Source organism: Macaca nemestrina, chromosome 4, assembly GCF_043159975.1.
Source record: "Macaca nemestrina isolate mMacNem1 chromosome 4, mMacNem.hap1, whole genome shotgun sequence".
In the NCBI taxonomy this organism is placed as follows: domain Eukaryota; kingdom Metazoa; phylum Chordata; class Mammalia; order Primates; family Cercopithecidae; genus Macaca; species Macaca nemestrina.
Window position 1 is genome coordinate 18,800,652 of NC_092128.1, and position 13,400 is coordinate 18,814,051.

Below are 13,400 nucleotides of genomic sequence, written 5' to 3' on the forward strand. Positions count from 1 at the left end.
GATCCGCCTGCCTCTGCCTCCTGAGTAGCTGGGATGACAGGTGCGTGCCATCATGCCTGGCTAATTTTTATTTTTTGTGGGGATGGGGTTTCACCATGTTGCCCAGGCTACACTCTTTGTTTTAAAAATGACAACTTTTATATAAACTAAGCTAGTGGTTTTGTGAAATGTTTCATATTTTGGATGAGTCTTATTTCCTTGTGGTATCATGCAACTTGTTGCTGCTCTATCTCCTGAATTTCCTGTCAACTGGAAATTAAGTCTTAAGGTTTAATTGTATTCAGGTTAAACATTTTTGGCAAGGATACTTTCTAAGTGATGTTATGTACTTTATACTATATCCTTTGTAATGCCTGGCTACATTGTGATTCACTGTCCTTACTAATGTCATTTATCTGCTTTGCTTTCCTTTATACTTTCTCGCCACTTTCATTAACATTTGCGCTTTGAATGTGTTCACCATGACAGTCCTCTTTAATAACATCTTAACCTCGGTCTGTCAGTTTAGAATTTCCCCGGCTCCTGGGGTAGAAGCAAAGAAAATCAGGCTGTGAACAAAGCTGCTAAGCTGTGTGTGTTGGGTCCTGCTTCCCTGACTGGACTCCACTCTTCTTCCTCCCAGCACCATGATGCAGTCTTTCAAGATCTACTCTCCATAGGCAATCTTTTCCACTCAGACATTATCCTTTTCCCTCCAGCGCAGTAAAATCAAAATTTCCCTGTCTTCCTACCACAACTTTAGCCAGGCTAGTTAGTTTGTGTAGTTAATCCCTGTTTTGTTAATCTGATGAACAGGTTACGGGGAGGATCAAGTACTATGTAAGAACAAATCACTCTCATTTAATGCATGTCAGTGGTTTAATGTAGCATTCCCAAAGTATATTCCCAAAATATGTTTTTTTTTTTTTCTTTTTTTTTGAGACGGAGTCTTACTCTGTCGCCCAGGCTGGAGTGCAGTGGTACGACGTCGGCTCACTGCAACCTCTGCCTACCAGGTTCAGGCGATTCTTCCACCTCAGACTCCCGAGTAGCTGGGATTGCAGGCACCTGCCATCATGCCCGGCTAATTTTTGTATTTTTGTGGAGATGGGGTTTCACCATGTTGGCCATGGCTGGTCTTGAACTTTTGACCTCAGGTGATCCATTCACCTCGGTTTCCCAAGGTGTTGGGATTACAGGCGTGAGCCATTGCGCTTGGCCAGTATGTTTGTTTTCTAAGGAAGAGAACAGTAGATGCGGTTGTGGAGATAGACCAGTATAATTAGTAGTAGGAAGAATTGTTAGTTTGGAGCAAACATTCCTTGTCAGAGAAATGAGGTTATATGAACGAGTGGAGTGTTAAAAACAAACAGAACAGCCTAGATTTGATGTGAAAATTAAGACAGATCTGTGAGTATTGGAGAAACCATAAAGGGGAAAGAGAAAGGGAGTCCGACAGTCATTGGCAACTGATGCTGGCATGTAGCTGGGTGTCTTTAAGATATTTTTCCTTTTGAAATTCTATCCCTCACTTGTTTTTGAGATAATATTCTCCTAGTCTTCTCTCCTACTTCTTCAGCTGCTCTTCATAATAGAGCTGTCTTTTCTATTATTATTAATGAACAAGTAGCAAAATAATTATTCATAATTAGTAGCTATATGGCTTATCATATACTAAGAATTGTGCAAAGTATGTTACTTTAATGCACCCAGCCCTGTGAAGCAGATATGCTTACCATTCCCATTAAAATGAGAAAACTAAAATCCAAGTGTTAATAAGTTGTCACAGAGAGAGTAGGTTGTGAATCCAAAGCCATGAGCTTAATTACGATGTATGGGGCTTGCCACTAAAATGTTGGCATTATCCAGAGTTCTAGCCTTAATCCCTTTCTTCCCAAGATCAAATCTTTGTGTTTACAATTTCTAGAACCTTTCCTTACAGATTTGTATGCCTTAGAGTGTTTTTATTCTTTACTGATCTCTTCATGTACTTTTAAAACTAGCTGCATTTCCAAACTGGAGATTAATTAAATAGACTGGGCAGAAATGCACAGAAGTGATGCTAGTATTCTCACCAAATCCTATCAGGTGACACGTGATCTTGATTTGTCCCATTATTGATGGCACTTGATCATTTAAGATAGTATCTGCCAAGCTTCTTCTTTTTTTTTTTTTTTTTTTGAGACGGAGTCTTGCTCTGTCGCCCAGGCTGGAGTGCAGTGGCCGGATCTCAGCTCACTGCAAGCTCCGCCTCCCGGGTTCGGGCCATTCTCCTGTCTCAGCCTCCTGAGTAGCTGGGACTACAGGCGCCCGCAACCTCGCCCGGCTAGTTTTTTTTTTTGTATTTTTTAGTAGAGACGGGGTTTCACTGTGTTAGCCAGGATGGTCTCGATCTCCTGACCTAGTGATCCGCCCGTCTCGGCCTCCCAAAGTGCTGGGATTACAGGCTTGAGCCACCGCGCCCGGCCTATCTGCCAAGCTTCTTAACACTGAGAAGTTACTCTAGTTCCCTTTGTAATTAGGAAGAATTTTGTTGGGAGATACTTTGAAACTATGAAAATATTCCAATGCTTATCAAACTTTCAATTTATGTATTTCTTTACACAGGTATAGTTTCCTATATTATTCAATGGGTTATAGTACACAATTTATTTTAACGTTGAAGTACAGTTTGTCCTCGATTTGGCTGGTGTCCTTTAGACATGCCTCATTATTCTTTGAGCATGTCCTTATATTCTGATACTACAAGCTCCAGGCTCATCCTGTACTTTCTCTTCTCCAGTACTGGAATCAACTATTCTGCCAAGAAGAAAAATGAAGTGGAGATTGGTATTTAGAAGCCAAGACCTGGGCTAGCTGTTCTCATTGTTTTCCGGTGTCACTACTCCCAGATCTTCTCAGTGGACAGGGTATGTACATGTACACCTATATCTATTTCTACAAATAGTGATAGATTGATACCTCCATTACTAGTCCACCACCAAAGTTTCCTCTTTTCTTATTTGTAATTCTCTTCCTGAACATTGAGAAACCTGGCTCCCATTTTCCTTAACATATTGCCAATCATGTGTTGCATAATGACATTTCCATCAATGATGGACTGCATATTATGATGGTGCCCCATAAGATTATGATGTGATATTTTTACTATCCCTTTAATTTACTGGGAAATTTAGAAACACAATTTCTTACCACTGTGTTATAAATCCCTGTGGAATTCAGCACAGTAGCATGCTATACAGCTCTGTAGCCTAGGAGTATGGGTTACATCATCTAGCCTAGGTGTGTAGTTAGCTATACCAAACAGGGTTGTAAGTACAGTCTATGGTGTTCACACGATGAAATTGCCTAACAATGCATTTCTCAGACTCACCTCTGCTGTTAAGCAACAGGACTGTATTTTTTTTTTTTTTTTTTTTTGAGACGGAGTCTCGCTCTGTAGCCCAGGCTGGAGTGCAGTGGCGTGATCTTGGCTCACTGCAAGCTCCCTCTCCCGGTTTTGAGTGATTCTCTTGCCTCAGCCTCCCGAGTAGCTGGGAATACAGGCACATGCCACCACAACCAGCTAATTTTTTGTATTTTTAGTAGGGACAGGGTTTCACTGTGTTAGCCAGGATGGTCTCAATCTCCTGACCTCGTGATCCGCCCACCTGGGCCTCCCAAAGTGCTGGGATTACAGGCATGAGCCACCACGCCCGGCCAACACGACTGTATTTGATCAGTCCTCTTGTACACAACTGTATCAGTTTGTTCTTTCGTTGCTATAAAGAAATATCTAGGCCAGGTGTAGTGGCTCACACCTGTAATCCCAACACTTTGGGAGGCTGAGGCGGGTGGATCACCTGAGGTCAGGAGATTGAGACCAGCCTGGCCAACATGGTGAAACCCTGTCCCTGCTAAAAATGCAAAAATTTGCCAGGTGTGGTGGTGCACCTCTGTAATCCCAGATACTTGGGAGGCTGAGGCAAAATAATTCCTTGAACCCGGAAGGCAGAGGTTGCAGTGAGCCAAAATCGCACCACTATACCCCAGCCTGGGCAACAGTGAGACTGTGTCTCAAAAAAAAAAAAAAAAAGAAAAGAAAAAAAGAAATATCTGAGGCCGAGTGCGGTGGCACACGACTGTAATCCCAGCACTTTGGGAGGCTGAGGCAGGATCACCTGAGGTCAGGAGTTCAAGACCAGCCTGAGCAACATGGTGAAACCCCTCTGTACCACAATTACAAAAATTAGACGGGCATGGTGGTAGGTGCCTGTAATCCCAGCTACTCAGGAGGCTGAGGCACAAGAATTGCTTGAACCTGGGAGGTAGAGGTTGCAGTGAGCTGAGATCGCACCACTGCACTCCAGCCTGAACGACAGAGCCAGACTCTGTCTCAAAAAAAAAAGACAGAAAAAGAAATATGAGACTGTGTAATTTGTAAAGGAAATGAGCTTAATTGGCTCGTGGAGGGCAGGCTGTACAGGAAGCATGATGCTGGCATCTGCTTGGCTTCTGGGGAGGCCTCAGGAAACTTATAATCATGGCTGAAGACAAACTGCATCACATGGCCGGGGCAGGAGCAAGAGAGGGAGGAGGTACCACATATTTTTCAATGACCAGATTTCTTGAGAAGTCACTCATTACCAGAGGGACAATACCAAGTGGATGGTATTAAACATTTCATGAGAAATCCACCCCCATGATCCAGTCACCTCCCACCAGTCCCCACCTCCATCGAACATTGGGGATTACAATTCAACATGAGATTTGGGTGGGGACACAGATCCAAATCTCTCATTGTTGCTGCTGCCTCCTCCTCTGCTTGGCTGCCTTCTTCACGCCCCTGCCTAGTCCCTCCATGTTAACATAGCAAGGCCAGGTGGCCCCCAGAGGACATCCCACACCAGGCTGCTTTGGTGCTCTTTAGCCAGACTCCAATAAGATAGCTTTGCCTGCCTTCTCTTCACTGCTGTATTGTCTCAACAACACACACCTTCTACAAAGTACATTTAAAAACACATCGTCTTTTTGCTCTTTATAAAACCTCTGTGAGGTAATTAAGGCATTACTATCCATAATTTTTATTTCAACAGATCATCAGGGATCTAGTTCAGGAGAAATGAAGTGACTGGCCCGAGGTCACACAGCTTCTAGAAAGCAGGACCTGAGTGCATGGGTCTTTCCACTCCAGCAATATGTGATGCCTATGCCAACATTACAGTAACTTCTTTTTTCTCCAGTAGAAATATGTTTCAAGCTTACTCAGTGTGTGGTCAACTATGATTTCCAGCCTTTCCTTTTCCTGCTATGTATGTGCCAAACAGTGATGTGATAGAAAAACGAATGGTTGCAGAACTGAGAAACTTAAAAACTTCGGTTACAGCTCTAATATATGAGACTTCAGGCAAGTTACTAGCTTTCCTCAGCTATAAAAAGGAGATTAGGCAGGACGCGGTGGCTCACGGCTGTAGTCCCAACACTTTGGGAGGCCGAGGCGGGCAGATCACTTGAGGTCAGGAGTTCAAGAACAGCCTGGCCAACATGGTGAAACCCCGTCTCTATTAAAAATACAAAAATGACCTTGGCGCGGTGGCGCGTGCCTGTAATCCCACCTACTTGGGACGCTGAGGCAGGAGGATCCCTTGAACCCGGGAGGTGGAAGTTGCAGTGAGCCGAGATCGCAGCACTGCACTCCAGCCTGGGCAACAAGAGCAAAACTCTGTCTCAAAAATAAATAAATAAATAAATAAATAAATAAAAAGAAAAACAAAAAAGGAGAATTAGATCAGCGACTCTTTGCCTGGGGGTGGGTGACAGAACAACACTTCTTCCTCCCCTAACAAAAATTACCTAGGGAGCTGTGAGAGCTTTCCCCACTGACAGAAATGCCAGCAGAAATTCAGCTGCAAATACTCAATTCATTAATCCTTAACATCACTTCCAATCCACATAGCTGTGATTCCAACGCAATCTTTTCTATTCAGTATGTGTCAGCTGTTTTTATTCTTCAGTTTAGCACCTTACATTTGGCTCTCAATTTCATCCATTCAAAAATTACTGATGGCCCATTATGTGCGAAGTACCCTGCGCTCCGCTTTTTGTGGTATCCCTCTTCCGAGCGAGAAGTCGCTTAGAATTTTACCCCTATCTTCCCCACTTGGGAATCGGAAGGGTTCATAGCTAAGTCTTGTTATTTATAAGCACGCCGGTTCTTCTCCATCCCTCTCTCCACCAACCCCATTTCAAGGTTGGTCCCTCCCAACGGACGACAGTGATGAATTCCTCTTGGGGACAGCCCTCCCGCAACTAACAGTGGCTCCATCAACGCTCTGGTCTCCTTGCTGCTCGGTGGGAATCCGGGTGGGACGTTTTCCAAAGTTTGAGTGGATTCCACGGCACGTTCCTCCCCTCGGAAAGGCACAACCGGCTCGGCGTGTCAGCTCGGCGGGACCCACGCCGGTGCCGGGCCGCAGCTCCGGTTCTCGCTGGGCGGCTGCGGAGGGCTGAGCGATTCTCCTAGCGTCGCGAGGCGACCCGGGCAGGAGGAAACTTGCTCGCTTCCCCTCTTCGGGACGCGGCGCCTCGTCTGCCCTTGTGCACTCCGCAGGAACTTCCCCCGGCCTCTGCTCTCGCTCCGAAATAACCGAGCCGGCTCCTCGCACGCTCCCGCCGTCCTCCTCCGGCTGCGGCCGCGCGCCCGCCACCGCCGCCACCGCCACCACCGCGCGTGTCCTCACGGGGCCTCGGCTCCCTCCGCCTCCGCAGCCGCCTGCGTGCCCTTCAACGGCTCCCTCCGCCCGGCCGTCGCGGAGAGGAGCGGGGAGCGCGCGCCGGCGCCGAGAGGAGCGGGGAGCGCGCGCCGGCGCCAGAGACGTGCGCGAGACGCACGGCCCCGCGCCGAGCGCCGGAAGCAGCCGGGCCTGGGCCTCGCGCGTCGCGCGCGCCCCCTCCTCCCCCTCCGCCAGCCGCCGCGGCCTCGCGCGCGCGCACTAAAGCGCCGCCGCCGCCGCCGCCGCCGCCGCCGCGGCTGCTGCAGGAGGCGGCGCTGGCTGGCGGCTGCGCTCGCTCCAGTCGGCGAGCGGAGCAGCGAGCGAGCGTGTGTGTGTTTTTTAAAGATGGCCGGAGCGGCGGCGGCGGTGGCCGCGGGAGCAGCAGCTGGAGCCGCCGCGGCAGCCGTGTCGGTGGCGGCTCTGGGCCGGGCCTCGGCGCCTCCGCCGCCCCCGCCCGTGTACTGTGTGTGCCGGCAGCCGTACGACGTGAACCGCTTCATGATCGAGTGCGATATCTGCAAGGACTGGTTCCACGGCAGGTAAATAAACCCCCTCCAGCCCCGCAGCCGCCACCGCCGGCCACCGACCAACCGCCGTCGCCGCCAGCCGCCCGCTACTCCCTCGGGCCGGGCCGCCGCGCCGCGCCCAGCTTTCAGGGGTCCCAGCGCCTAGCCCCCCGGCCGGGCAACGGGGCGCGCGGGGCCCCGGGCTCGCCGGGCGGGCTGCAGAGGGGAGCCGGTGGGCTCGCCCGGCCCGGGCGAAGAGTCACCACAACAAACACGAACAAAGAGGGCCGGCGGAGAAGTTGGCAGGGGGAGCCTGGGGCGAGGGGACGCGGCCGGGCGGGCGCGGCGGGGGCGTCGGGCGGAGCGCCGGCCCGGCCCGCAGCCCCTCGCCAGCCCGGGCCGCCGCCGCCGCCCCGCCCCACCGCGCCCGGGGCTCCGGCCCGGAGTCGCCGGCCGCCCCGCCGCTCTGCCCGGCTGGCCGACGCGCCTGCCTTCCTTCCGGGCGGCGATGGGCTCGCCCCGGCCCCGCGTCTCCTCCGCGCCGCGGGTCCCTGTCGCGCCCCCTTTCCCGTCTTTATCAAACTTCCTGGGCCGGTGGGACGGGGGCAGCGGCGGGCTCCGCGGAGTAAACAGAGCAACAGATGAGGTACTCGCTTTCGGGGACTTGAAAGGTACCGGGGAAGTTGGGGCCGGGCCCCCGGCGGGCGGCAGGTTGACCCGGGTCGTGGCCCTGGGCCCCCGCACACACCTGGGTCGCCGGGACTGGGGCAGATGGAGTAGGCGGCGGGGGCCCGAAGGGAACGCTTCTCCGGACCCCCTGCGTCGCCCTCGCGCCGCGGCTTAAACTTTACAAAGAGTGCAGTTGTCGCTCGAAGCCGGCGACACCGGGACCGCCTGCGGCTGTGCCCTGGGCGCCGGTGCCGGCGAACTTGAGTCGGCCGGGCGGACGCTGCCGGGCCGGCTGGCGGCGGCAGCGACAGCGGCGGACGCTGCCCTCTGATTCAGCCGCCGCCGCCGCCGCGCTCCGGGTTTGACGTTTGAGAGCTCGGGCCGCCTCCGCAGCCAGGCCGCCGACTCGTGTGTTTTGTAATCAAAGTGTGAGGCTAATAAAGGGCGGCGCCACAGCCTCTTGACTCCGGCGTGGGAGGGATTCACAGGCATTTAAACAAAGAAACTAGTTGGGGTTGGGCTCCGAAAGTCCTTATTTGGGTGTTGTGGCAAAGCCTGCGGTCACCTTTAGTTGAAGCCGGTTTCCCGGGCCGCGTTTGGTGGTGTCTCTTGGCGAGAGCACGCTCACGAGTAATAGCAGATATGGTGACTGTGATTGTAGGAAGTGTCTTTTGATTGACAGCAGGACATTTAAATACAGCCTCCGCTTCCCCCTCCCCAATTTTATAGAAACACTACACGACCAGGCCAGATGCCTTAGTCTCCCTCTACTGGTCCAGGAAGAGAAAACCATGTAAATCACAATGTTCTTTGCAGTGTTTAGTGCTAGGTGTAGCTAAGTTTTACTTAATTTTCAAGTACAGTTTTCTTTAATCAGTTTTCAGGCTAGCCGATTCTCACAACAGAAAACAAGACACAACAAATTATCACTTTAAAAGAAAGGCAGCGTCCTCGTTTTGTATAATCTTTAGCAGTCTTGTATATCCAATTCTATTTCCACATCCTGTTTCCATAACATATTTTACGCAACTAGAATAAAGATTATCCGAGCATTTAAGTTCTATGTAGAACAAAATCAGAATCCCTGGTGATTATGTAAACGCTTATGTTTTTTCAAAGAACTATTTTTTGAAATTTGAGCGGTTTAAACTGCGTAAAAATTTTGTCTCGCCAGGCGCGGTGGCTCACGCCTGTAATCGCAGCACTTTGGGAGGCCGAGGCGGGTGGATCACGAGGTCAGGAGATCGAGACCATCCTGGCCAACATGGTGAAACCTGTGGCCAACATGGTGAAACCCGTCTCTACTAAAAATACAAAAATTAGCTGGGCGTGGTGGTGCGTGCCTGTAATCCCAGCTACTTGGGAGGCTGAGGCAGGAGAATCTCTTGAACCCGGGAGTGGGAGGTTGCAGTGAGCAGAGACTGCACCACTGCACTCCAGCCTGGCGACAGAGTGAGACTCCGTCTCAAAAGAAAAAAAAAGGAAATTTGTCTCATTATGCAATGCAGATTTGATAGGCTACCGAATTTTAGACTAGAATTGTATTTATCTTAATTTAGGTCACTTGACACTATAACCATGAAAAGTCCCAGGTATTTGATGGAGAATTTTGTAATACATTTAAGTATACACTTGTAAATAGGGAAATTAAAGAGGAAATACAGAGGGCTTACCGGAAGAAGGGAGGGCAAGGCCAAAACAAATATGCCCTCTCTGCTTTGACACATAAATTCGTGTAACTTCATATCTGTGGAAGTGAGTCTAAAATAGGTTTTTTTGAGCCCAGGGTCTTTTTGACCATCAGTCCTTGAAACTTTTATGTGGTTCAGATGTCAAAAGTTAGAAAATTTAGCTATATTGTCCTACCCTACAAAAGCAGTATCTTTTTAATAAGTTTAATTCTTTTTTTTTTTTTTGAGACGGAGCATTTATTGCTCTGTTGCCCAGGCTGTAGTGCAGTGGTGCAGTCTCTGTTCACTGCAAACTCCATCTCCCGGGTTCAAGTGTTTCTTCTGCCTCAGCCTCCCGAGTAGCTGTGATTACAGGTGCCTGCCACCACGCCTGGCTAATTTTTTTATTTTTAGTAGGGACAGGATTTCACCATGTTGGCCAGGCTGGTTTTAAACTCTTGACCTCAGGTGATCCGCCCCCCTCGGCCTCCCAAAGTGCTGGGATATCAGGTGTGAGCCACCATGCCAGGCCTACTAAGTTTAATTCTTAAGTATTGGTAATTTGGACTCTGAATGTTTTTCCCGTGGTATTTACTCTGATGTTTACTGTACCATGAAATGAGTGATTATTTTTTGGAACACAGCAAAATGTTCCTTTATATTAATTATTAAACAAATATCATTTACTTCCGTGAGAATTGACCCCTAAAGGACTAAGATGTATCTTTACCATGCTTAGATTTCATTGAACCAGAGGTGGTCCATCTGTAGAGGAGCAAGGAAGAGTGGGAGGTTGGATACAGAGAATTGCCATTGCCTGGGTAATTTCTTGTTAACTTTATTTCTTCAAGTAGAAGGACTTTTTAAACTTGAGGAATCAGTGAATTTTGATATATATAAATTTTAGTTTACTCTGCCTGGCATTTCTGACATAAGGAAATCTGAAAAGTTGTTGCCCTAATTTCTTGTGACAGGGAAGGAAGGCCTGTCCTTGATGCTATTCTGTCAGGCTGCAGGGTGGATGGAACCAGCATCTTCCAGGTCTGATGCTGTCAAACTTTAGCTGCATACCAATTCCCATCTGTCCATCTGCCTAAGCCTTTTTGCAAGTGAGAAAAGAACACTTGCCAGGCAGGGTACAATGTGTAATTGAACTCTAGGTGCAGTGAGTTGAGGAATTAACAGGATTTAGCTGGGAATGTTCTGTCTAACCTAGAGATACAGTTCTTTCTCCCTGAATTCTTGGTGGAAGTACCACCGGGAACATCTTTCCTGACAAGGCCCCGCTCCCTTATCTCCAGGCTGGATGTCTTTCTGTAATACTTTTATATCGTCATATGCAAAACTGTCTCACTGCCCTAATTGAATTGTATTAGAGTTTCTGTTTTCTTCCTGTTAGAATGTAAACAGCGTTGTTTATTAGTCTTTAATCACATTTTTTGAGTTGATAAAAGCAATATATTATAGAAAAATTGGAAAGTACAGAAAACTATAAAGAATACGAAAGTACGCATGTCTTCCAGTGATTACCACTATTTTATTAATAACGTGGTATGTGTATATGTATATTCTTTTTAAAAAATGAAATTTGAATTATTTCTGTGTATTCCATGTTACCTTTTTTTGTTAAAGTATACTTTTTCCTGTATCTTTAATGTTCTTTGAAAACTTTTTTAGTGGCTACATTGTGTTTGATTTCACAGAAGTATAATATATTTGAAAATAATTCCCCTGTTATTTACTTTGTTTACTACTTTTTCTTGTGTTTACTAATGATGATAAGATTGACATCCTAAACAAATTATTGTGGTCATTTAATTATTTCCTTAGAATAAATAAAACAAGTTAATACATATAAAACAAGAAGACCTGCCATGTACAATTTCTAAATAAGAAATTTCCTTGAATTAGTAATATTGGTCAAAGGGTATAGATGCTTATAGGCTTCTTGTGCCCGTTGCCAAACTGTCCTCCAGAAAGGTTATGCTGATTTATACTCTCGCCTGCAGTGCCCACTTTCTAGTTCCCTGCATCCTCCCAATCTAAGGTATTATTAACCAGCCCTTACCAAAACAAGCAAAAACTGTTAAACTGTAGATGAGTCAGGATTACCACCAAAAGACGTACCCCAAACCTGTTCATGGCAGCATTTTTCATATTGTCTCCAGACTAACAACCTAAATGTCATCAGCAGTAGATTGGATACATTATAGTATAGTCATAAAATGGAATACCAAGCTATTAAAAAGAATGCACTATGGATGCACACAACATGAATGGATCTCACACATAATAAAGTTGAACACAGAAGCCCAGTACAAAAGAGCATACTGTTTGGCTCTGTTTATGTGAAGTTCAAGTACAGGCATAATTGGGGCTAGGAGTCAGAATAGGGTTTACCTTTTTGGGTGGGTATTGACTGAGAGGGAGTTTCTGAGGTGCAGGACATATATATATATATATATACACACACACACACACACACACACACACACAAATATATACACACACACACACACATATATATATAGGTTTTTTTTTTTTTTTTTTAGACCAAATCTTGCTCTGTTTCCAGGCTAGAGTGCAGTGGCGCAATCTCGGCTTACTGCAACCTCCACCTCCGGGTTCAAATGATTCTCCTGCCTCAGCCTCCCAAGTAGCTGGGATTACAGGTGCTTGCCACCACGCCCGGCTAATTTTTTTTTTGTATTTTTAGTAGAGATGGGGTTTCACCATGTTAGCCAGAATGGTCTCCATCTCCTGACCTCGTGATCCATCCACCTCGGCCTCCCAAAGTGCTGGGATTACAGGTGTGAGCCACCGCGCCCCGCCATATTCTTTATCTTGCTCTTGGGTGGCGGTTGTATGAATGTGTACAGATGTAAAGATTTTGTTGAACTGCTTGTGCACTGAAGTCTTTTGTTGTTGTTGCGGGATGGGAGTCTCAGTATGTTGCCAACCCAGGCTGGTCTTGAACTCCTGAGTTCAAGCAATCCTCCTGCCTCAGCCTCTCGAGTAGCTGGGATTACAGATGTGCCATGCACCCTAAAAATTTGCCAATTTGTTAACTGACACAGTATTTTAAGATTTGTTTTTTGTTTCTGTCTTGAATGAGATTGCCTCTTGTGTTTAGTCATTGGGTATGATGTTGACTTGGCCAAGAGTTTGTAGTGTACCAGGTGCTAGGAATATAGTATATTTGTGCTAGAAATATAGCAATGAGCAAAACAAAGTCCTTGCTCTCTTGTGACTTACATTCTCGAAGGCAAAGAGAGATAAATATCGAATCTCACTTATCAAATTTTTTTTTTTTTTTTTTTTTTTTGAGACGAAGTCTCGCTCTGTCGCCCAGGCTGGAGTGCAGTGGCGCAATCTCGGCTCACTGCAAGCTCCGCCTCCCGGGTTCACGCCATTCTCCTGCCTCAGCCTCCCAAGTAGCTGGGACTACAGGCGCCCACAACCGCGCCCGGCTAGTTTTTTGTATTTTTAGTAGAGACGGGGTTTCACCGTGGTCTCGATCTCCTGACCTTGTGATCCGCCCGCCTCGGCCTCCCAAAGTGCTGGGATTACAGGCGTGAGCCACCGCGCCCGGCTATCAAATGTTTTTACAAAGTGCTTGGCACTGTTCTAATTAATTAGATGTTTGATTAACTCATTGAAATCTCACAGTCACCTTGTTGAGTAAGTGCTATTATTATCATCCCCATTTTACAGATGAGGAATCTGAGAGTTTTAGGGAGTTCAGTAACTTTCCCAGGATGGAAAAGCTGGAAGGTGAGAGAGCTAGCATCTGAGCTCAGGCATGCTGACTCCAGAGCTCATGC

General features: G+C 47.6%; 1 protein-coding gene and 1 long non-coding RNA gene across 3 annotated transcripts in view; both read left to right on the forward strand.

Annotated features, from left to right (window-relative positions):
• Positions 1 to 5,286, forward strand: part of LOC139362715 (uncharacterized) — a 52,112-nt gene extending 46,826 nt beyond the window's left edge. Inside the window, exons 2-3 of the long non-coding RNA XR_011621910.1 lie at positions 2,762 to 2,888; positions 5,055 to 5,286. This is a non-coding gene — a long non-coding RNA (uncharacterized lncRNA). The remainder of the gene's footprint in view (positions 1 to 2,761; positions 2,889 to 5,054) is intronic.
• A 1,790-nt stretch (positions 5,287 to 7,076) lies between these two features.
• LOC105471286 (lysine demethylase 7A) overlaps positions 7,077 to 13,400 on the forward strand; it is a 96,879-nt gene continuing 90,555 nt past the window's right edge. Inside the window, exon 1 of one of the 2 annotated variants that reach the window (XM_011723674.2) lies at positions 7,077 to 7,270. In XM_011723674.2, coding sequence (XP_011721976.2) covers positions 7,077 to 7,270 — 194 coding nt within the window. Of the gene's footprint in view, positions 7,271 to 10,361; positions 10,398 to 13,400 lie in introns of those variants that run through there. The other variant, XM_011723675.3, reaches the window with a different exon arrangement.